At 42.2% G+C, this 25,942-nt stretch overlaps 1 protein-coding gene across 3 annotated transcripts in view; it reads left to right on the plus strand.

Annotated features, from left to right (window-relative positions):
• The window catches only part of schip1 (schwannomin interacting protein 1), a 161,701-nt gene that overhangs the window by 129,312 nt on the left and 6,447 nt on the right, over positions 1 to 25,942 (plus strand). For 2 of the 3 annotated variants that reach the window (XM_073493570.1, XM_073493569.1), the window contains exons 3-5: positions 18,513 to 18,631; positions 21,294 to 21,411; positions 21,958 to 22,155. In XM_073493570.1, the coding sequence (XP_073349671.1) occupies positions 18,513 to 18,631; positions 21,294 to 21,411; positions 21,958 to 22,155 (435 nt within the window). Of the gene's footprint in view, positions 1 to 1,222; positions 1,506 to 18,512; positions 18,632 to 21,293; positions 21,412 to 21,957; positions 22,156 to 25,942 lie in introns of those variants that run through there. The other variant, XM_073493571.1, reaches the window with a different exon arrangement.

Consider the following 25,942-nt stretch of genomic DNA (forward strand, 5'->3'; position numbering starts at 1 on the left):
TCCATTTAATTGCATATTAATTACATTTTTTGAGTCATCTATTTATGTCATTATTTTTTTATTTTGGCAGTCTCCATACAAAAGATGGAGTTTTGACATTTTGGACTGTTCCTGACATTTCTTAGATGTTGCAGCATTTTTTATACGTCAACCTTTCTGAGTTTTCTTCTGTTCTTTTCCCACTTAAAAGAGTTTTTCATTATTCAAACCAGTTGTCTGAGAATAGAGGGTGTTTAATGTTGAACAAAGAATAAAGTCCTATGAGGAGAATTTGCTATTTGTAATTTTGGGCTATATAAATAAATTTTGAATTGACTTGAATGATTAAATAATTGATTGCAAAATAATACTTATTCAAAAGTCTCAAGAAGCAGGACACATGTTTACATCTCGCTGAGATCAAACATTATGGACAAACCAGAAAACAAAGGGATGGATGTATGACAGTATATGGATAGAGGTCAGGATGGAGTGATGGAGAAGGGAGAGATTATGTGAGTAGGTCGGCCCGTGTGTGGATTATAGACCAGCCATCTGCCGCTATGAGATTATAATCCTACAAAGAGACAAACAGAGATGGAGGGGAAGATGTACATGCCATGCTATGCCCACACACCATGAATACTTTTACAGGGAGTGACGCATCTAGATTGTGAGTTAAATCAGATCAAACAATAAGTAGAAGATTTCACATCTGACCATGGATAAATGCCAGCTCTGGGTAGCTGACATTTTTGGATACTTGGCGCTGAAAACACATCATTGGGTTTGTTTTAGTTTGAGTTTTAAAGTATTGCAGCATTCTGTCTTTGTTGACTAAAGCAGCACAGAAATGGATTAATAATAATAAAGGTTAAGTAAGGAAGTCACTCCTCTGCCCTTCTCTTCCTCTCTGTCTGGCTCTCTGTCTTGGCAAGACTCCATATGAATGACATCCCGACCCTGACCCACACCAACCTCACCCTCCCTCCGTCCTCCACCATCCCCTCTCCCCGCTGGCCGGCTCTGCACACACTCAGCCCAACAGCTCCTCCCCCTCTCAGTCCAAACCAGACAGAGAAAGGCGACCGGGAGTGTACTCTCTGCTTTTCACTGCTCCCCTCCCTCTTTTCCTCTCTCTCTCTCTCTTTCACGCTCTCTCTCTCTCTCTCTCGTTCTCACACCCCTCCTCCAGTCCTCTCGCTCCCCTCCCTCTTTCAGCTTTGGGGAAGCAGCGATCAGATCCTGCCCTTCTCTCTCTCAGTCAACAGAAAACAATCTGAAAAACAGGGATAGAAAAGCAGAAGGCGAAGACTTAGCTGACTGACAGGGAGGAGAATTGATTCTTTAGTTTGGATCGAGGACTGGGTGGGATCCCTGCTCCACCTCCTTTCCTCTCCTCTCCGCTGGAATACCGCTGCAGGGCTGGGAATCTTGTCCCAGTCCCGCTCCTTTTCCCCTCAGCTCAGCCAGCTCCGCTCTAGGATGCTGTGAGGATGGTCCACCAGGAAAACTGTTCTTACCAGGTAGTTCTCAGAGTGGCACGACACATTCATTCAATTTCTTTGCCATTTAACAAACTGGTGTTGATTTTGTTGTTCTCAGTCTCTCAGATTGTCCTGTTTTAGCTCCTCAGCTCAGTTTATCGCAAATCCTTGTATGTCACGTCGAAACTAGGACATTGTTGCACATGTGTGTCACTGCAGAGACCTGTGTGGGAGTATTCATCTGTGTTATGTGCTTACGTGATTGTGTTGTGAATCTGATGGCTGGCTGGTTGCTAAGAGAGCACTTGACTCAAGGGAATAATGTCCCACCCTCCCCTCCACCTCCTCCCCATCCAGCCTCATCTATCCATGCCAAGGAAGCTGAGGTGTGCATGCAACTGCAAGTTTATACTGTCAGGAATGAACTCTGTGTGTGTGCAAATGTATTCAGCAGAAGTGGATGCATGTAAGTCGGTGTACGGTGCAGACAAGATAAAGAGAATTTAAATGTGAATTGCTGCTTGGAGGGTTGTGTGTTTTTGTGTGTGTGTGTGTGTGTGTGTGTGTGTGTGTGTGTGTGTGTGTGTGTGTGTGTGTGTGATTGTGATTGTGGTGCGACATGTGACAGCAGTGTCCCACTTTGTCTAACGAGGAATTGGGAGGAATGAAGGGGTCGTGATTAAAGGAAATGCAAGCACATCACAGCCGTGCATCTGCTTTTCTATAACCAGCTCCGCTTGGGAAGAAAGTCTGCAATGCAGTGGAGATAGAGAGTGGGAACAAGCAGAGACGTAGATGAAAGGCAGAAGAGATGAGCTGAATATGCCAGGGGAGGCATCGAGGGGGGAAAGAGATGGAGCGTCTTTGATGGGGAGAAGCAGGCAAACGCTGCAGAGGAAGTGATGAGAAGGAAACATGAGGGTCCTAGAGAAATGGATTGGCCTTGTGGGTGCAGTTAAAGTGTTTTATCAACATGAGACTGGAGAGTCCAAGTCCTCCAACACTCCCTTTGGAAGCATTTTTGGTGTATGTATTGGGAAAAAATGACTGATGCTGTTTTTAATGTAGCCCTACAGTTTCAGCTTAGTTGAAGGCCTTCAAGCTGTGAGCGCTCACCTCTGTGGCATTATCAACATTCATAAGAGCTAAACTCTTGTCAGTTTCATACACATCCTCCAAAGCTTGAGATTAGCTTTAATAAACTGCCCTCAGGTCTCTGGTTTAGGAAAACCACAAAAAGACTCTCACAAAAACATTTGCATTAATCGCGCTTCAAGTTCCACATATTTGTATTTGCCTGTCAGGAGGGCAGATTTGCGCCTCCGTGGTTGAGGGACCAGTTGTGTAACGGGATAAGGATTTCCTGCCATGCTTTCGTGGCAGATAAAAGCTGGATGGAGCGGCAGAGAGATGCGAGGAACGAGCCAGCAGATAACCAGAGGAAAGTGACGCCAAAGGGGCTGGAGACAGCAGATGAAAGGAGGAGATGAAACAGGAACAGGAGAAGTATTGACAGCGCGGGCTGAGCACAATGAAGGACAGAGATGAGCGGAAAGAGAGAGATGACAACGGCTTTCTGATGTGACGTGATAGGGAGACGTCGGTTGAATATAGGGAATGACAATGCAAGGAGACAGAAAGTTTATTGGGAAAGGAAAAGCAAAAGAGAGATGGAGAGAATTAGAGAAAGCGGTAAGCGGAACAGAGGGTCCAGGCTCTGATAACAGCGAATCTCTAGAGGCCCCCTCAATTAGACCGGTAACCTGGCAACCAGCAGGCAGACAGCGCCCCTCACACACATTCACACGCACACACACACATCGAGGAATGGAAAGAAGCAAAGTGTAATGGGGGAAAGAGCAGAGGAATAGAGGAGGAGAGGAGGAACGGGAGGTTTAATGAGGGCATGAGATGGACAAGGAGTAAACAGATAACGTGGAAAAAGATGGAGGTCAGCAGGGTGTTGTCCCTGTCTTTCAGTCGTCTCCTGGGACAGTCTGTGTCTCGGGGCGATCTCTGTTTTGGTTATCAGCATCGTTGTTTTCCTCCCCTTTAATTAAGCTGCGGTCCTTCTGTCAAAGAAACATGAAAGGCATCTCGTCTATCCCAATAATGTTTGAGGCAGGCTTCCTTCCACTTAATGTCAGAAAGCATTAGCCAATTAAGTCCAAGGCTGACCCCGGGAGAACCAATAAAGCGACCATTTTGACCAAAAACATCTATTGATTTAAGCTGCGTCAATTTTGCAAACGAGGCCAAAAAGAGAAGAAAAAAAATGTTCATCTCATCATTAAATCATCTGCTGCAGCCATCCTCTTCATCTCGCTGCTCTTCATTTTGTTAAGTGCTTAAGTGAGCTAAAAGCACGCCGTTCCTCCGTGTGTTTACTAGCAGCCGAGGTCTCAATATGTCATCCTGTTTTCACATTCTCTTATGAATCTATAATCTCGCTGTGCCGTATCGCCCGTGTGCCGCTGCAGCACCGGCAGGTTGAAGGGTGACGGTGAGATTTATCAGCTTGGCCGCAGTGTTGTCATCATCGGGCCGCAGGAACACTGTCACCTCGCCAAGGCCCCAGGACCTCTGGTTGCATGTCGAATCACACCACACGCTGCAGTACTCTTGTGCATGTGTGTGAGGATTTATGTGTGTTTAGGTCATGCATATGTATCCACGAGCTCGTGCAGTTTTTCATGCTTGACTGGAGAGCGGTGAGGGAGTGCTCAGTGTAACAGTATATGAGGTGTGGCCCGATGAATTATAAATGAGGACTAGCGGTACAGTAGATGCCACTGATGGATCGTGCAAGAATGACAGAATTGATCAATAAGGCTGGACGATGAAGCAAATGTATGGAATTACCGACATAATAAATGAGTCGGGTATGCCAGGAAGTAATTATAGCATGTAGCTCCCCCTGAAACCACTAATTGTCGTGTTTACACTTCTGTTTATGTACAAATAAACAAACAGATTGCACCATAGCGAGGGCACGTTTTTTCACTTAGGACAGAGCCAAGCTGTCTGTTTCTCTATCTCGAGTCACAATGCAAAGCTAAGCTAATTATTTTCATTGTTGTTCTTGGTTAATCAGTCAGCTGTTTGGTCTATAAATGTCAGAAAATGGTGAAAAATGTCAATCAGCGTTTCTCAAAGCCCAAGAAGACGTCCTCCAATGTTTATTTTTGTCCACAACTCAAAAGATATTCAGTTTACTGTCATAGAAGAGGAAAGAAACCAGAGCATATTCACATTTAAGAAGCTGGAATCGACAACTAATCGATCAGTCATTGCAGCTTTAATTTCCTTTTCCTTTAAATGCTCTTACTGTAATTAATCAGGACAGAGCCGACACAAGAAAGGAAATGTAATGAACTAATATAATCACCCATTCATCCATTATCTATACTCGCTTATCCTTTGGAGGGTGGCGGGGGGTTGGAGCCGATCCCAGCTGGCATTGATTGAGGGGTGGGGTACACACCGGAGAGGTCGCCAGTTTATCTACTAATAAGCAAGTAATATATTAAAAGAGTAATACTTGTCACATCCAGTGTTATCAGTGTAAATGTGAGAGCTTTTCATGTCATAGACCAAGAAAGGAACATTTGAGGGGGAAAAAAGCATTTCTTGCCCTCGTACATACAGCTAGAGGAAGTGTAGTGTAGAGGTTTGATGTATGTAGACTGTAGGTCCCCCAGCGAGCCTCCTTTTCCTCCAACACGAGCTCCTCATATCATACAATTTGCCAAAACTGCCCTCTCCCTCAAAGACTGGCCTCTGTGTGAGTTAGCGGACTTCCCGATGGGCCGCCCCGTGCTCCTTTCGCAGCCCAATTTGTTTGGAACACAGAGCATCGCCATGGAAAAATTCTCACCACGTCGCCATGGCAGCAGCCCCCGTTCTTTTCCTCTTGCTTTCCAAAATAAGACCAGATCCGAGTCTGCAGCATTCCTCTCATATGTGTCAGTAAATGTGATCCGGAGTTATAATAACGCAGACATTACAGGAGCAGTGTGTGTAGAGGATACAGAAACTTAGAAACAACTTAGGAAACTAGCACAGATTCCATCTTTATACTGAAGAAAGGGCCATAAGAATTGTAAATAAGGCTGATTGTAAAACAAACTGATGCATTGTTTATGAATTCATGTGTCTTAAATATGATATGCCCATATTAGTCAGGTTTTTAGGAGCATTCTTTGGACAGTTTAAGAGGCCAGGGTAGAAATAAGTCCAAAAACGAAAAGCCCACATTTCTGGTCAGATTGAGAAACACTATGAAAGACGTGGGTATCGATGGGTTTTTCGATATGCACAAATATCGCAACAACGACCTTTTTAAAAGGGGGAGGCTGTGTTTGTTGGAGTGTGCGTGGCTGCATGTAAACGGGAATATTATTGGAATATTCATTGTCATTAGCCGTGTAAACAACTTAATAGGAATATTGTCTCTTACAGAAAAAGGGAGAGCAGGTATGCACTTGTTTAAAAAAGGAGGGTAAGGACAAATGTAGAGAAATATATGTGCGACATCTAAAGTGGTCAGCTTTAATAATCAGCCAAAAGAATGTAGTAATACGTGTAAATGTTCAAAAACGTTACATTTGAAAGATAAACAAGATATGACCAACACTTGTGATCTCTTTGTTTATCTGTTTATGTTTTATGCAGTTGTGTTTCTTTATTATATTTTGATGTTCTGCGTAGAGTAAGGGTATTTAGTATGAAGGTATAATGATATAATGATTTAGTCTTTACGATTTGCCTGAAAAGCAGCCTAAAACAAAATACTGTGTTTAAAACCTTCATATCACCTCTTAGAGTAGCGTTTCAGCGCTATGCGGACATACCTGTGATGTAGCCATCTAGATGGCTATGCTGATCGGGCATATTACTTACAATAATGTGGCTCTCCCTTCGGTGACATATTGTAAACAATGCACCAGGAGTTATAGCTAGCAACATGGCAGAAAAAGTCATGTGTTTTAATGGTGCAAATGGAGATATTCACAGGCTATTTCAAGTCTGGCCACAGTGTACAGGACATGCCATGTATAGACTGGGGATAATGATTGTGAATAAATAGATGGAGATATTATTTTTTGGCCAGAGTGCCCGCCCCTAACTGAACTAAAAAAGAGCGAGTGCATCACGAGAGTAGGTATCAGACATATGCATGCTCGCACACTCACACACACACACAGACAGACACACACACACGCTCGCAGCGCCATTGGCCTTGGATCCCAGGCTTACAGGAGGTGCCAGGAACCCTCTCTCCCACAGTCACCCTCTGTTCACTTGGAACAATAAGCCATTCTGTGTGTGTGTGTCTCTCTCTCTCATTTGCCCGCTCTCTCAGCTGACCCCACAGTCAAGCGTCACTGTTATTAACCTGTGTGTGTCTCACAGAAGTAGCTAGGACCGTCCCCAGTCTGTGACCTTGAACTGAGATTGAAATCATGCTTTTGTGCACATTTGCCAGTGTTATGTGTGAGTGTTTATACATCCCCGTTGCCAGCTTTCTCGTGCATAAGTAACGCAGGTACGCCCTCCCTCTCGGCCTCCTATATCCCATTTGAATCAGCAGCACTGACTTCACCTTCGCTATGAAGTCAGCCTCAGTAATGAAGCAGAGAAGCATCGGGGCAGCCCCACCCTTCAGCCCCAAACAGGCCACTCTAGCTCACAACTACCAGCAGTTTTATTGGCCTGTGTGTGTGCATGTGTACCGTCTGTATTGTCGCCCAGCAGCATCAGTCCAGTGTGGGTGGATTCAGGAGACAGCCAGACAATTCACTGTGCTCTACCCATAATCCTCAGGGATCAACGCTGAATCAACCCCACTTCCTATTTTTTCATTTAACCCTTCTGTGTTTGTGTGCGCGCACATGTGTGTCTGCGTGTGCGTCTGCTCAAATGCTCTTTTGATGTTATCATGCAAATGCATTATTTTCCCCACAGTCTTCATCTGTGATTCTTTCCTCTCGTGTTTTTCTCGTCGTCTCTCTCAGCAGAGTAACAGATGAATGTGACTCATGTTCATCAGTATCAGTTGGCGTTTTTCCCTCTCGTCTCTCTCCTCTCATCTCTCTTGTATACCCCTTTGTCCTTGGCTGGCTATTTTACTTCTCATCTGATACCTCTGTCTTCCCGTAAGATCTCTGACTATTTAGTATGATTCATCCTGTGAATCAGTCTGCAGGTGGAGGTTTGATGCTTCAAAGAGAGACTTTTAACTTTTAACAAGATTTAGCTCTGCAAAAGGTTTGGTTTCTTGTGTAAGGCTTATGATAGTGCTATTGTTTCAGTCTGGTAAAGTTATTTTTCCAGTAGGGCTGCAACTAACCATTACTTTCATTATCCATTAATCTGCTGACTATTAATCGTTAATCGTTATATCTTCTGTTGCCTATAAAATTGTGAAAAATGCTGATCACAATTTCCCAGAGCCCAAATTAACATCGACGAATTGCTTAATTTTTCCAAGCAACAGTCTGAAACCAAAGACTTTTTATTACTGATCATAAAAGACCAAAAAAAACACAGAAAAGTCTCACATTTTACCAGCAAATGTTTGACATTTTTGCCCTTATTTCTATTTACTTGACAGATGTAGTGTATTTTTTATTCCAGCCCTGCAGCAAGTCATATGTGTTTGTGCACTGACTAAATGGAGCCTCTAACTGGGGATAACCGTGAAACAAAGTGCAATGCTAGCTGCTAAAAAATGCTAAAACTAATCCTTTTTTACATTTATGAAAACAAAACAAACTTTTGAAAAGCATCAGTGCCAGACGAAATGCAATTTTGTCTTGACACAAACTGACTGCATAAGAATTACCTCAATAAAAGTCTAAAATGAGCAAAATGAGGCTTTAAATTAGGGAAAAAAAACTCATCAGAGAATAATTAAAGACTAAATATCAAGATTCTGACCTGGCTCTCTGTATGAAATAATGGACGGAGATTCTGATTAAGGCCAAACATGCATTCTCGCTAATGGCCAGCAGTGGGCTTCTCCACTCGTTGCGACAAGAAGTCTGATTGTATATAAGCTTATGAGAAAATGTCCCTTCTTCTCTCTTGATTTATTACCTCAGTAAACAGTTTCCTAATGAGTTTATGGTCTCAATCGCTAGTTTCGAGTCTTCTTCAATACAACATGCTGTTCATTTGGTCAATTATGGTCCCATTCAGAATAAAACAGATGATAAAACAGGGCGTAGGGCGCAGCTACATTGTCATTAACAAGCTGCTACCATCAGTCAAGAAAGAAGCGATTTATGTACTCCAGCTCCATTTTCTAGTCCAAATATGGTTATTTAAGGGCTGAAAAAACAAGATGGCGACATCCATAATGCCAAACTTGGCGCTTTAAAACTGTAGTCCACGAACCATTGAGTGATGCAATGAAGGGTTTACACTTGGTGCTACCGAGACAAAAAGTACTGAGGTATTATAAGAAGCCCACTGCTAATATGATGCTAAAATGATCCATTTTAATTCTTCTTTAAGTTCTTTTTACTTCTTTAACTTCTTAAATATGAGGATTTGCTGCTTTTCTCTGTTTTATATCCTCTTTAATTGATTTATTTTTTGGGTTTGGACTGCTAGTCAGACAAAAAAAGCTATTTGAAGATATCACTGTTTGGCTCTGGGAAATATTGACAGTTACTTTTCACCCATTTCACAGACAATTAAGCAGTTAAACAAAAAATAATCAACTGGTTATTCACCAAACTAGAAAAAAATCACTAATGTGCATTCGATTCAATCATTACACAGTAATGGTTCGTATGAATTATGAGTTTATTTCCACTTCAACACGATAATGGTTTTCCACATTCATGTCATGTCTACAATTTCTCTGTAACCACTTGATGGCTTGTGTGTTGGTGTGAAGTCATGGTACCCTGCAGTGTGATTCTGAGGCCGTATGTGGACATAATTTTCTGTCTGGGCGGGTGATGACAAATATATGAGTCACGGGTCGATAGCGTCTCGCTAAGATGAGATCATTACACACCGTGGAGAGCTCAGATTGAAAATGTAAGTCACTGATACAAAGCAGAAGCAATCTCTGTGTACGTGAGCGAGCGAGCGAGCGAGCGAGCGAGCGAGCGAGTGACTTTGTGCGAGCATGTGTGTTTGTGTGCCAGACTAATGGTCCATTGTGCTCTGTCAGGGTTTATTTAGCTGGCCGGGGCTGTGGGGCTGCTGGCTTTGGAGTCCAGACGGGGGTCTATTTTTACCTTTAGCAGGAAAGAGGGCACACTACCTCCTCTGTTACATAAACACACACACTCTCACATTCATTTCGCCTCAAATATGTAGGCTAATGTAGATTTTAAGTGAATCTCCTCCAGAAACGTAAGCAATCGTAAGCCATTTCAGTTAAGGGGGCTAGGAAGCTGAAAAAGAAAAAATCAGAAAGGAGTCCTGAGTGCAACAGGGAGAGTAAATATAGACGGTGAGAGACAGTGTCCACACACACATGGTCACACACAACATTGCCATAAACACACACCCACTGTGGCTATCCCATGGTTGAGGTGTCTCTTTCCAAACTGGTTGCGAGCAGCTGCTGTCCTCACGTCAGGGCGTGAAAACGGAAAAAAACACCAGTGTGAGTTTCTCCCTCTCCCTCGGTTTTGCTCTCTCTGGCTGTGAGAGGCCGCCCTGACCAGAGGGTGGAAGGTAGGGAGGGTCTAAAGGGGCCTTACCTCTGACCATTGTGCTTTCGTGGTCCTGTGGGAGAGGCAGAGCCACAGAGGAAACCTATAGGAGAGAGAGTGGAGCATTCAGAAGAGGGAAACAGTGTCACAACATGTAAGAGAAAGACCAGGAGAAGCCACCGGTAGAGGAGTTTTTTTTTCTCATGTCACATCATGGCGGGCGTGAGTTGGCCGGGAATATGATGAGCACTGACTGGACTCAGGCAGGAGTCGGTCTGGACTAACCTACTGAGTGGAGAGTGGAGTGGAAAAGACAGGAAGACCAGGAGGGAGGGAAGGATGAGGGAGGCGTTGGATAATACAGATGGATGTGGTGGAGTGAATGATGTCATCAGGCAGACATCCAGCCTCTACCTCAGTGATGACTACAAGGAGGTAAAGGGCCATGCCGTGTTTGTGTGTGTCTTGTTCCATGCTTATAAGTCATTTTTAATCATTGAAACTAATGCATCCCGAGGGCTACTGGAAAAATCTGTGTGGTGAGAGATGTAATACATGTACATGTGACTACGTTGATGGTTTGCTCCTCTTGGTGCCTGCCAAGAATGGAAACAACACACACATCCAGCTACTTTTGCTTTGTTTTGTTAAAGGAATAGTTTTTGGAAATACATTTATTCTCTTTGTTTTGCTGAGAATTAGATGAGAAGATCGGTCCCACTCTTATGTCTGTAAGCTAAATATGTGCTAAGCTGGTTAGCCTAGCTTAGCACTGAAACAGCTAGCTTGGCTGTGTCTAGAGATGGTGACATTTTGAAAAAAATATTATTATTTTAAATCTAGTTTGTTTACCCCATACAGATGTGTAGAAATGACAAGTTGTGTTGTGTTATGTGGTGCACTATTTCGTGGCGGGGTGCAGTGACTAGAAACCTTCAGGAAGTCACTGCTCCCAGCCAAGAAATAGTCCAGCTCATAACCCACCTCGACTCTGAAACATTTCATTTTTACACTTTTTAGGGTGTTTCCCCTTGATTCCAGTCTTTATGCTAAGCTACGTTAACTGCCTCGAAAACAAATAAACATGACAGTGCTGTCAATCTTCTCATCTAACCCTCAAGAAAACCAAATAAGCTCAACTCTCCATGTTCCTTTAATAGGGTTTTGCGTGTTGTGTGTGATACCGCCCAAAGACTGAGGCTGACGTAATGCCTGAAGTTTGGGTATTAAAGTGCTTAGATATTTGGGGCAAAGCTATGACATAATGGCATGAGCAACCAGGCTTTTATCCTTAAATCTGCCGCATTCTTTGGCAGAAAAAACAGATTCCTCTACTGAATCTTTCCCAACAAATCCACAGTCTGCCCTTCTCGCAGAGAGAGCTCAAATGTCACTCGGAGACCCATTGTCCTGTCTAAGCCCACTTCATGCTCCCCATCTCTCCTCCCTCCCTTTGTCATTCCCCCCCTTGTCTTTTTCTTTTCTTTTATCCCACCGTAACCCTCCCCCACTTCTTTTACCAGGACACACACACACTCATATACAGCCCCTATACCTCTTGCTGAGTTGTTCTCCTCCAATCTGAGTGACAGGAGCAGCCTTGCACTGACCTGAGGGTGAACTGTATGAGGGGTCAGAGGTCGGGTTTCTTATCTGGGATGGAATGCTGCACTGCCAAGACAGAAAGGTCTCCGATAGCACGAATACAGAAGACGCTCTTGACACACATATACGTCTTTAGCCTCCACAGGATGTAGACTTTAAGTGTGCATACTTGAAGGATTAGTTAGTTATTTTGGGGATATCTGTTTATTCACTTCCTTGCTGAGCGTTACATGAGAAGATTGATTTCACTCTCATGCCTGTACGGTAAATAAGACATTATCTCAGCTTCACATACAGATTGAAAGCAGGGGAAAGCAACCTGCCTGGCCTTGTCTGCCACCACCTTTCTCGTGTCTTGTCGTCACAGTGAGGTCAGTGAGTCACCTCCAGAAAGTCACTGCACCCAGCCAAGAAATAGTGTGCACCTAATACCCCAGAAAACCTCTAATTGTTGTTTTTACATCTCCATTTTGAACAGATTAGATAAATAAGACACATGTCCTACATTATATTCTGTTACATCTCTAAATACATTCAAACTTTCCATCCATTACTTAATCATACAATCTGCTGCTATTAATTACACCACTCTCATTTTACCTGTAATTTTGTCTTCAAATGCTCTTGTGTAGTTTCTATCTTGTTTTCTTTTGTTTTCTTTTATACCTGTTACGATGATTTATTTTACTTTCTATACTTAACAGTTCTTATTTCTGTCGATGTGCGTCTGCAGCAACTAAAAATTCTCCATTGGGGATCGATAAAAGTTTAATTTATCTTAACTACTTGAGGGGGGAGATGGCTCAACAAAACAGCTGCTTTAAGAGGTGCAAGTAAGCTGATGTGTTACCATGTATTTCCCAAAATGTCTGAATATTTCTTTAAACACATTGACTTCAGATTATATTTTCAGAGAAATGTATCAGCAGAGGCAGTTTTAGTCTAATCTAAGTATTCAAGAACATCTGTGAGGCTAAAGGCCCAGTCAAAACACACACATACACACACAGAGAAGACACAGTGACCTTGTATTTGTTTGTAGAGCTGTGAGCTCAGCAGCAGCTCACTGTCAGGCCTGGAATACACATCAGAGTGAAGCCGTCCCGCTTCTTCCAAACACACATGTCATGCTTTTCACCGTTACTCACAAGACCTGGTGTGTTTTCATGCGTGTCTGTGAGAGTGTGTGTGTGTCTGTGAACAGTGGGTTCTTGTCTCCAACCGGGGGGAGAGAGAGGTATCGGCCGGTGAAAAGCCTCCATTGTGCATAAAAAGGGGAGAGCACTTAGTGAGGAATGGAAGAAAAGACAGGAAGATTTTTTATCTTTTTTTCAAATTTAGATACAGTAAAGAGGCTAAAAAGGACAGAAAACTGTAGGCATGCCGACACACACACATTTATACACATCTCAGATCTTAACCACTAAACAATTTCTGACCACAAGAGCCAGCAATCTGAGGGAGGGAGAAGGAGGAAGCTCTTTGTTAGCACAGATAATTAAATTCATCTCCCTCCTCTAATATAGATTTTCAAGGAAGATTTGAGGGCTCAAAACAAGCACCCTGTCGTTCCAAGGCCGAGGCTAAATCACCCTCTGGGCCTGCAGATTGAATGTTTGTAGTGCAAGGTGGAGGGAGAAAATGTCTTTGTCAATGAGGGTTTCTCAGCAGAGGAAATTGCTTGGTGAATTCGAGGAAAAACACAAATTAGCCCAATTGTGTGCCTCCCAATCTAATTTGGACGGTGACGACTGTGGCGCTCAAGGCCAGGAAATAAGGGAGGTGGTTAGGACTGTCACTCAATCTCTGTTCGCTCTCCCACACGCTTCTTAAAAAATGTTAATGTAATGGATCCAGCAATTTTCCATGTCATCATCATGTGGAAACAGGCGTGTGGATAATTTGCCATCCCAGGATTTTAGAGGACTTATGAGAAGCTGGAGTGGGAGAACTGCATAAAGGGTTACGATAACGTCTTATTCAAGAGGATACGAGTGAGGGAGCCAATCAGAAGAGCAGAAAGATTTTTTTGTTTTTCCAGCCTCTGATCTGAAAGGAATCAGAAGAGCAGAAAGATTTTTTTGTATTTCCAGCCTCTGATCAATCAGAAGAGCAGAAAGATTTTTTTGTTTTTCCAGCCTCTGATCTGAAAGGTTTGCATTTCATTCACCCAAAATTACATTTGAAAAGTCACACCTGGAAAAAAGGAGCAAAAAGCAAACAGGAACTGTGAAAATGACAGGATTTGAGTGCTTCCTGCTTTCAGAGAGATTCAGAAAGATCATTTACTTTACTTCCAATTAAGGAAGTGTGTTTTGAGACATCACTTAAAAAAATGAAAAGGTAGAAGATGACCTATAGGTGTTTTTGTAGAAAAGGAAGGAGAAGCAGCAGCATGTATTTACTGCCCATTTCACGCCTCCACCTCTCAGTGGCGTTTTCCACACCTCTGTAAATGCTTTATGGGGCACACATGACGACTCTTTTTAACACACGCGGCCCACACACACAACAAAAACATGCCGTATAACAGATGTTTACACAAAGACAGGAAGTTGTGTTTTCAGGCAGGTGTGGGATGTGATAAACCTTTGACAAGTGTTGCTTCCAGAGGTTTTTTCCTCACTTATGAGAATTTAATGTGCTACAGTTGGATTCACATGTGACAAGTGCGTCCTGATTACAGCTGCAGACGGTTCTTGTTACTGAGTTTGTAAGAGTGTAATTTTGATGAGGCGTTAAGTTGATTCATTGACTAGATGGTCGACGGAAAATTACCTGGCAACTATTTTGATTAGGGCTGCGCATTTGGATTTTTTTTCATCGATTAATCTGACGATCTGACAACAGTTGTCGACCAATTTTTGATAATAATTTTGTTATTTCTCAAGTACGAAAGCTTCTTCACTGTCTTCTACAATTGTAAACTAAATATCTTGAGATTTTGGATGTTTGCTGAATGAAACATTTTGGGTGAAAATGTGTTAAATATATATCAAATAAAGGCTCCTAGCACCAAATGGGCACGTATGAATTCACAGAGTTATTAATCAAAAACCAAAAGACCAAACACTGAATACTTAAACGACTACCTTTTCAATAAATGTCATCAGTAGCCTTGGTACTGAAGTGTCTCCTTGTGTGTCCGTATTTATGTAACTCACAAATATCTAAAGATAGTCACGCTTTAGTTTGTCCTTGAGGGCTGATGAGCTTACCAGTGGCTGTGTATGAGATGTTTTTCATTTGAAATCATCGCAGCAGCATATGCTCTATGTTCTGCCCCATATATTTAAACAGCCTTCAACTCTGATCACTGGACGTAAACGCAAAGATGTTAGTAAAAACTGTCTCACACTGTTTATGGCCCAGTTTAAACTGATTTTATGACAGCAGTTATTTTTTTTTTATTGGGCTACTGTTGAGTAGGATTTGGACAAAATATTGATACAGCAGTATGTCATATTGTTTTATCTTGCAGGCGATTATTAGTACACTGGCACCAAATATCGATATTTTTATGAAAACATGCAGGCACTGAACAGATTCCCCTGACAATTTGACTTACCAGAGTCCCTACTTCATGACTCCTTTTGGTGTAAACGTCTGTAGACTTTTTACACAGATTAAGAGCAATTTAGTGAGCCATGGTTGTATCTTTCCTTTAAGCGTTTTGACTCCAGAACCTTTCTGCTTTCTGCCAGTTGAGCCTTTTGCAAGTTGATGGTTATTTTACATTTGAATGATAGCACACATGGACCAGGACAAACTGCAGTCACCTCTTAATACATAGTTTCATCTCAGTTGATGTCAAATATCCTTCCTGCATCTGTTTCATATTAAAAGCCATCTAGCCATTCAGTGGACAGGAACCATTTATTTCTTAACAAGGCTTTTATTGTGAAACATTATCAGGAACATCGAACTTGCAGGGTTCATATGTATCTACTTGAATGGCCGTTTCATTCAGCTGAAGTCTTATTTTACTTGTTGTTTTGATGTTAAACTTCAGAGGAAGGCAAGTAAATTCACAGTTGCCCTGATGGACTGTACTGCTGCTACACTCATTCATGGGTTATCATTAAAGTTCCTCTTGGGAGCGGCTGAGTGTCGTGCGACATCTGGTGGTGAAATTCTTTATTACCGATCTTGTCCTTGGCCTTGAAAATGTTGGCCCAACTTTAATAGTTATCATGTGCACCGTATTGTGAAGCCTAGCATGACTTTTCTGTGATTGTCACCCTTGCTGTTCTTATTGTTGAGCAACAAGTTATGATCTCTGGCTGAACCCTGATTATCTCCTCCAGCAGAGTGTGTGTGTGGTCTTGCATTTGCAAACTGTTTTGAAACTGAGCTGTAAAGTTAGCGGTGATGCTGCAGCTACTTGATTACTCAGCATTCTTGATGCAAAATTTCCCTTTTGCCTCCCTGAATGTTTCCGTTCCACCTGGACCTCAACACAACCCCCATTTTGGTGTTTTCTCAGCCCCTCGCCTCACGAGGGGCAGCCAACGGTTCGCGGTGCTCAGTGAACCTGCCGCCTCTTGTTTTCATCTGTTTTATGTAGGAACTTGACTGACAGTGTGTCAGCTGTGTTGTACTCAGACTTGTATGAGTGATGTACATAAATACATGGCTGCACTGAACCATACAGGCTGCCGTTGCACCTTTGAAGCAACAAACTGAAACTCTCAAGTGTGTTCATCTCGACACACCAGGCTATCTTTCAAACACACACACACACACAAGCAGTGCCAGGTCGACCGCTGTATGTGCCAGTGTGTGCGCTGGCATTGCCAAGTGCGTCCTGCGGGCTCTTGTGTAGAGTGGGATTATGTTAATTTGTCCTTGGTGGAGGCACTCTCACCAACGCCTGCACACAATTGTCAGGAGGGACGGACAGAGAGGGAAGAAAAGGAGGGAGCCAAGGAGTTGAGAAAACGAGTGGGAGAGAGGTGAATCTGTGATAAGCAATTTGGAGAGGGACGAAGAGAACGAGCAGCAGGGAGACGGCTCGGTGGAAGAAAAGGAGAGGCCTGAGGCTGATGGAGAGAAGAGGAGATGGAAGGAGATGAGTGGAATTGGGGATAATGAGGAAGAGAGAGCAAGACAAACGACTGGTGAGGCTGAATCAGGTGGGGAAAGACGGCATGGTGTGGAGTGTGAGGAGCAGAGATAGATGAGAAAGGTGGGAGATGTGTAGAGGGGCGATAATGGGAGATGGACAGATCCAAAAAGGAGGGGAAAGAGTTTACACTCGAGGGCAACACCGCTGTCCCTGTATGCTCATCCCCTTCACACTTTGATTCTTCTTTTGTTTTATTGTCATTTTCCCTTATTTTAATTGTGAAAGATACATACAGGGCCCTCCGAGGTGTCACAAGAAAGATGGAAGCCTCAAGTTAAAAAGCACGAATTTAATGGATATATTGTCATGTTGTCAGTACACTGTCTAATTTTGTAGTTAAAAATGCCTCTTTTTATCGAGCACTTATAGCTCAGTTGGTACAGCATGTGTAGAGGCTGTGTCCTCGCCGTAGCAGCCAAGGTTTCGAATCTGACATGTGGAGCCTCCACACAATGAACTCGAAAATCAGCAAATTTCATCAAGACAATTATTTTAACAGCGTTCAGTCACACCACATGTGCATTCACTGCTCAATTACTCTTTATCAATTACTTCGGCAGCTCCTGCAGTAAAGCCTTATTATACCTCACAACATGTAAACCTGTCTTTTCTAAACTTTTCCATTCCTCCTGTCCTTCAGGCCTGCTGATTTCCGTTTGACAGAAAGGCAGGAGCACTGCAGCGTTTAGGCCGACTCTCTGTGTGAGGCAGACTTCAAACTTTTTGCACAGAGGCTCTTAAGCACCATGAAAAGTCCTTCATCGGTCCCAAAAATCTGGGCTCTCATGCTTGTATGGCATGTGCGAAACCTGCTACAGAGAATCAAACTCTGAGTCGCTCATTAGTTGTTTGCACCTCAGTTGGACGTGTTTACCTGCTATCGATGCAGACGAGACGTCCAATGGGGACTGCTGTGTGTGTGTGTGTGTGTGTGTGAGAGAGAGAGAGAGAGAGAGAGAGGGAGAGAGTGTGTGTGAAGTGCTGCCAAAGCTGAAGCTGCGCTGAGTTAGGAATTCAGGATTGGGATGAGGCCAAGTGAGAGCGACTCACGAATCATGTGATGAAGGGATTCTTGCAGATTTAAACATGCATGAAACAGCTATTAGTGTTCTTCCCGTGGAGTTTACCATACATACACTTAATCCTGTGTAAGTCCTGCAGTAGAGGATCCGTTTCGTGTGTGGGTATTGGTTGGTTGTTCTCTGAGACAACAGCACCACCTGCTTGTGAATACCGGTAACAGCAACTTGCAGTGATCCCTATACTTAGATGTTTTTTGACACTTTTTTCACTCACTTCAGCTGACTCCACACTTTGTATCAGAGCGTGTTAGGATGACACTGAACCTCCGACTGCAAATTAAGATGAAGCTGCTGCTAATAATAAACTTGCAACTGTGATCTGAAGTGTCAGAAAGTGCCCGCGGTGGCTGCGCTTCTATTTCTGCATACATGCGGGGGGTATGGGTGTTCAGGTGAGGTAGCATGCCAGAAAACTATATATAACAATGAGCATCCACCCTGCTGAAGAGGAAGACATCTGACCCCCACCAGCCTGACCTCTGACCTCATTGTGAAAGTCTTCAAAGAGGTCATCAGATGGTAGTCTTATCTTGTTAATCTTCTGTTGCAGGCCCAAAAGAATGAGAGGGAGTCTATCAGGCAGAAGTTGGCCCTGGGCAGTTTCTTTGACGATGGGCCCGGCATCTACACCAGCTGCAGCAAGAGCGGCAAACCCAGCCTGTCCTCGCGGTAAGACCTTCGACCTCTGTCTTATTAATTCATTCTCTTCTTTCTAGTTTTCTGGTACTTTTGGGAACCTTGTAATTCTCTGAAAAGAGTGCACTGAAAGTTTAGTCTGTACAAAGATGAGAGCTGGGGTTTAAAGTCTAAAGGACATGAATTTTCAGCAATGTATGAGTGTTAGAAAAATCCCAAAAGGGTTTAAATTTGAAAGTGTAGGTTTACTGTCATGGCTACCAGTAAAGAAAGGACTATCAGGGAGGAAGAGAATGACAGGAAGCAGAGAGGATTTGTGCAGTCAGCCCATGTGGCTCTCACTTCCCAAAAGACACACACACACACTGCTACCACCTCCTACACTGTACCTTACTGGAACTAGATGTTCTTATAAACACTTGCTCTTTGTATTCCTGTGATCTGTATCACGTGGATTTCTCAATATTGCTGCAACAGATCAATGACTGGTTGTGATGCCTAATGTCTCATTGATGGTGTCAGGGAAATGGTAAAATGTTAGTTTTGTGTGACTACACAGTGTGATGCCCTTTTTTGGGGTGACAGTCATAAACACACTGGATCAGAGCCAAGCGGATTTTTTGAGGCCAGTATTTGAGAACTGAAGACTCTGATAACAATTCATCGTCCAATAATCTTCTAACAATTTCTGTAAGGATCCCTTGAATTTTTTTTAGAAGAAGAAGCAAAAGTACCTAGAAAGTAATGTCTGCACACGACTCCAAGTCATATGATGTATTCAAAAAGACAACGTTTCATTTTAATATGCTCAGACTGTGCAATTCTGGGCCAATACCAATGTTTTGTTTTTTTTGTTGTTGTTCTTATTTTTTTCATTGTTGTGATTTTTTATTCCCCCATTTATTGTGTGTGCAGGAGGACCTTATGATTTATAATGACTTATTTAAGATTCTTTGACTGACAATTTTTCAATAAAAAAAGATGTGTGTCCTACCAGTGATGCAGTAAAATGTCAAGTTAAAGTGATTTCAGTATGTTTTAGTGCAATTTTAACTTTTATTTGAATGATTAAGGGATATTTTGATGATTATCAGGATGATATTATGAATCGCAATTATACAGGACAGGATCATCATGACATTCAGTAGACAGTTAAAAAAAAAAAAATTTGTGATGATGGTTTTGTAAGTTGGAGTGCACGTGGTACTTTTTAATTGATGCTGTTTTCTGAATGGTCTCACACCTACGTGGTGGACGTCTAGTAACACCTCATCAATTTCCAGAGAAACCAAGATACAGTATGTGCTGTAGTGACACATTTAATTGGTAAACGATAAACCCTTTACAGACCCACATGTGGTCACACTCTCTCTTTCCAAACGTCTTCAACTGTATTTTTGAGATTACTGTACTGCACTTCCTTGATACTTATCAGCTTGCATATTTCCCCAGAGTAATGCTAAGATAGCGTGCAATACGCTCGTACTGGCAGATATATCAGTCGGGCTCTACGCTGTAGAGGCGGCTGCCAGTGTTGTGGTCAAGATCACGTAAACAGAGACCAAGTCAAGACCAGAAAGTCCCCCACTGTCACACTTACAATAAAATGTAGAACATGCAAACCACAGCCACTATTTAAACTGATCTAGAGATTCCTCTTCATTCACCTCTTTATTTACCATCTACTACGTGTCTGTATGTAGATTAACTTTACAACAGAAGATCCTCTCAGACAGCCGCAGCTTCTTCTCCTGTCTCCTGCGTTCACTTTCATGAAGTGTGTTTGTAAGGGCGCGTGGAGGTTAACACTAACAAACATTTTAACCTAGAAATTATTGAAGTTAATGGTTGCATTTCAAGCAGGAAGTTGTGCATCCGATCACAGTTGTGATGTTAATGAATAAATGAGAAAAAGCACAGGAAATTAAGTGATATCCACACAGTTTTTGTCTCGGTGGATCTGGAAATAAAATCCTCTTTGTCTGAGACTGAAGACAGGGACATTCAAAAAGTGTTCTCGAGACCGATCTCAAGTAACAATATCAGCTGCTAGTAGTCCAAAAAAGTTAGCAAGCACCCCCACGACCTGTTACAGTAAAGTCAAGTCACAGGGAGGTTTTTGATGCTGCCTCTCCTGCAACAAAAACCAATCGATCACTCAGGTCCTGTTTTAATTGGGACTGATTAGATCTATGTTGTGTAACCAATCAGCTCTGTTTTTAATTACTGCATTGAATAGGCAGATTATTGATCCACAGTGGACTGGCTCTACACCTAGTGATGTTCACCCCCACTGGTCCCTGGCAGATTGGATCAGACCTGACGTAGTCATCCTGGATCGATTCGTATTGAAAACAAGAAGGGACGATGATTAAAAACCCTCCTTAATTCTGGAGAAGACGGCAGCTGGCATCTGTTAGGATTTTTTCTTCCATTTCTCTTCGCTGTTTGCACTTTTTCTCTCTTTAACACGGAAGAGTGCAAAACTCACAGCACTCGACGTCCTTTATTGAGGCAAAGCACTTTTTTGAACTCATCACAGGTCATTTATGTTAGCAGCAGTGCTGTTGACTCTGCTGTCCATGTTGGCCCTGGTCCGAATGAATTAGTAGAAAGAGCTATCATTGAACTGACTCGACTCTTATCTGCTCTTATGCAAATATTAACGTGCCTGCCTTTCTGTCTCCGCCTGCAGGCTGCAGAGCGGGATGAACCTACAGATCTGTTTTGTCAACGACAGCGGCAGCGATAAGGACAGCGATGCAGATGACAGCAAGACAGAGACAAGTCTGGACACACCTCTGTCCCCCATGGTATAGTATTTCTCCAGAATTCAAAGAGGGAAAGACTTCAAAGTTAAAATCAATAAGAAATGTGACATACAGGACTGACAGGGTGAAAGTGTCAAAGCGAGATTGAGACAGAACGAGAGTGAAAGCGGTGAAACGGGGGAGATATTCATTATGAATCAGAGCGGTATCTGGTGGTTTGGTTGCTCTATGAATGTCTTTGCTCACGTTTTCTGGCCTGTTAACCAATTCACAGGCAGCAAACGAGAGGTGAATTGGAATACGCTCGCCGTGGCCATGGATGACTGGCCACATTAACCTCCTGTCAGTCCGAGACACATTTAATAAAAAGACAGAATTATCTTTTCTTTGCATGTTCATCCTCGCTCTGCTCACATCCCATGTGATGTACAATGACGATCCTGTCAGTGTGTAAAATCTACATACATAAATGTCAAGAATGCATAAACATTCGTCCTCTGACCTGGCCTTTCTGATCTTTCTCCCTCATTTCGTATTCTGCTCACTTTCTCCCTCATACTTTCCCCTTCCACCACGTCCTCCCCGCAGTCCAAGCAGAGTTCGTCCTACTCGGACAGAGACACCACGGAGGACGACTCCGAGTCTCTGGAGGACATGGACTTCCTGAGTCGACAGAAGAAGCTGCAGGCGGAGGCGAAGCTGGCCCTGGCGATGGCCAAACCCATGGCCAAGATGCAGGTGGAGGTGGAGAAACAGAACCGCAAGAAGTCACCAGTGGCCGACCTGGTCAGTACCAGAATTACACAGTAATGAATGTGAAATTTTACATCAATAAGGGCAAGTTTTCCCCCGCAAAAGAGGGAAAAACCTGGCTAATTTTCTGTTTGACTCCAGTATTGTTTGATGTTAAAAAATTACTGAAAACGAGACGGCCTAGGACACGAGTTATATGGTTTCATACAGAAGAGCTTCGCATGCAAACACGACAAAAATAGATCCACTGATGTATAGGTCATATAAGAGTAGAATTACTAAACAAGGAAGACAGCATATTTGCCATTTTAAACTTTTGCTTTTGCTTTCATGGATCACATCACTGCTTGTGTGTGAAAGGGTTTCTTGTAGGGACAATCTCACTCTGCTGTTTCCCAAAAATCCTCATCCTCAACAGCTCATTGTTCAGGTTTTCCAGCCAGCAAATGTTTCTTTTCTGGTTCACTCTCGTCAATCTCATGTGTCGTTAAAAAAAAACGACAGATAATTTAGCGACTAGCTGCTGAAGGAGGAAAGTGAAACATTTATCCAGATATTTTCCTCAGGAGCAGCTGGAGAGGAGTGTGATTATTGGACTTACACCCTCCTAGTGGCCAGAAACTCCAAATGAATGCTAATGTTGCTCTGTGTCTGCCTGGTGTGTAAGTCAGCAACTGCTTGCTAACAAGTTTCGCCATATTGATTAAAAGGTGATAACATGTTCTTGTTGGGTCTACAGCTTGTTTCCTCTGCCCTCCAGCGACCACAAAAACTATTATTGCAGGTTTAAATCCATCATCCTGAAACATATGTAGGAGCTGTTTGCTCAGTTGTATCAGTGACGCAGATGATGTCAGAGGCCTTCACAGTTTGTAAGATGTCGATATACGTACAGTATATCAACATAAAGACTGTAGCTCTCAGTCTCATGTAAACAACTTCAGGTCCTTAGAAGCTTGTAACTGAAGAAAAGCTGCAATGATTAATCACTTAAAGGTGCGATGTGTAAGATTTTTAGTGCAAAAAATATCTAAACTTGTCAACTTGATGGGAAGAAATAACAGTTTTGATGTTATTACGTCTATGTATCGTGTTGCAGCTAGCCCCCCGGTCTATCTCGGCCTTTCTGGAAACATAAATTTGAATATCTTTTGATGATATCTCAAAAATGATGACATTTGACGACATCATCTAGGGCTTTTGGAAACACTGCTTGACATGTTGATCCATTTTTATATCAACATTATCGGTAAGGTGACGCCCGCACACTTCCTCCATGACACCAAGAGTTTAACAATAACATTTTGATTCCACCTTGATCTTAGTAGAATCAAAACCGTGGAGTAGGTGTGCAGGCATTAGGGTTTTTTTTTTTTATTATAACCAATACTTTGCCAGCCACAAGGCAGTTCATCACATTGGCACCTTTATGACACTGGCCTTTAATGGAAACAAATCATGAAGTCACATTTTACTCAGCTCCATAAAGATGAGTAAGAAGAGCCATTAAATTTCATTCGTAGCAAAACATGCAATATAACTTTTTGTCAGTTACCTTTTAGGGTTTTAAAACAAAAAGTCAGACATATCATCACCCTTTTAACAAATGCCCGTCATATGATCCATTAGTCAAAGTAGGTGGGAATAAATGGGTGGGTTGTGCTTCTGTAACTTACAAGTATAATTTGGGATCTGACTGGTTCATTTATGTTGTGATGACGTCACATTAAGCCTCCCCCACCCCTCCTCTGTTCCCTCTCTTCCTCTGCCCCCATTTAGAGGAAGGAAGGTGATGACGACCCTGCTCATCATTATTTCATCCATTTTTATCTGCCTCGCTGCCTTTTTGCGTGAGAGCACACACACACACTGACACGCTCCCACACTCACATGCTGTATTTCCACCCGGACTTGCAGGCAGAGCCACTTTACTTATTCAGAGAGGAGAAGGGCAGCTTCGGCCGGGTCCATCTATAATTCATACGCCAGAAAGCATCCACTTCAGTGTTTAGGGATGTAGCAGTGCTCAGCAGTCAGAAGACATCACTGTCACATTCGCACCGAACACACAGTGAATATTAAGATGTATTAAGGTTACAGCCACCTGCCATGTCCACAACACCAGAGATCTATTAAACTGCAGAGGTTATATGTGCTAAATGCTTCCCCAGAAGCAGGGATTCCTGATAAGGGGGTAATTCTGCAGTACATGGAAGGACCGTGGAGGAGGTCAGCTAATTTGGAAAAATTAGAAATGATGGTTCAATTGACCTTTTTAACTTTCAAGATCTTTTACATGAACAAGAACAAATATAAAACACTGAAGGACAGGGAAAAATGAAAAAGAATAATAGTTATACTTCAAAGTAAGACATAAATAGGTGGAATAGTTAGCTAGTAGAAATCAATACATATTTAAATAGTCAACTAAGAGGGTAAACATTTGAAATAATAGCTCAAATTAATGGAAACAATTACTGAATTAATGAATAATCATAAAAGATATTTAGCTAAAAGAACAGAGTTTAGATCATTAGTTGTAATGACTAAATAGTTGAAATATTTGGCTAAAGGTACATTAACAGGTAAAATAGTCAGCTGATAGAAATTGATAAGCTGTTGACATAATTAAATAAAAATAATGGAGAAACAGTGAACATTTGCTTAAACTAATAGAAATATTTACCTAGAAGTAATGGAAAAACAGGTGAAATAGTTAGCTCAAAGTAATGAATAATGGTTTAAATGGTTAGCTAAAAGTAAATAAACAAAGAGTTGAAATAATTAGTTAAAAGTAATGAATGAACTGTGAAAAATCTGTAAAATATTTACCAAAAATTGATAGATAAACAGGTGAAATAATTAGGTAAGGGTGATAAACACTGAAAATATTCACCTAAAAGTAATGGTGAAACAGTGAAAATTAGCTAAAAGTACTTGAAATATTTACCCAGAAAATAATGGATAAACATGTGAAGTAGTTGTAAAAGTAAAAATGATGGATTAACAGGTGAAATAGATCAAATAAATGAAAGAAAAAGTGACATAGTTCGCTAAAAATTGGGAATGAATAGTAGAAATAAATGGCTAAAAATAATGAATGAACTCTCGATGTACTGAGCTACAGTGATAAACGGTTGAAAGATCCAGCTGCTGCCCGATGTGGTAAACATTGACGATTTAAATATGTGCAAAACTTTATTGTAACAGTCCACTGAATCTAGTTTTTCATAACATCCACATTACAATCAATCAAAATGAACACATTTAGATGATGTCACTGAAGGGGTATGTGAGCTCATCTGATACAGAGGTGGAGGGGGGGGTCACTCTGGACCAAAAAGGCCCTACAACAATCACTCTGCTGTTAGTAATTTTAATTCAGTTCCAACTAAAGTGAATCGTCCTCCCCGCTTGTCAAGGGCAAAGAATGGGAATTCGGCCAGCTCAGTAAGCCTGCATCCAAATGTCTGTCTGTGTACTGGGACTGTGGGTTTTTCCTAAATCTGTACAAACAATCAGTGAGAGAAAGCAAGCGAGTCAATAAGAGAGAAAGAGGGGGAAAGAAGCTTATATTCTACTGGAAAAACCTCAATTCTCTCTTTAAACTTCATTCAAAGAAGAGTTCCTCAATCTGATATTGAGTCATTGCTGGAGGTTTGTTTGCTGGTATTGAACACTTAGAGAGTAATTTGTAGTTAGCAGTATGATCAATCTGCCACAGAAACTCACACTGCGGTCAGCTCGAGCACCCAATCTACAAACCTTTTCCCATCACCCACTCGCCTCCTCTTTGACATCACATTTCTCTCTATGTCAT

Source organism: Pagrus major, chromosome 2 (assembly GCF_040436345.1).
Source record: "Pagrus major chromosome 2, Pma_NU_1.0".
NCBI lineage: Eukaryota > Metazoa > Chordata > Actinopteri > Spariformes > Sparidae > Pagrus > Pagrus major.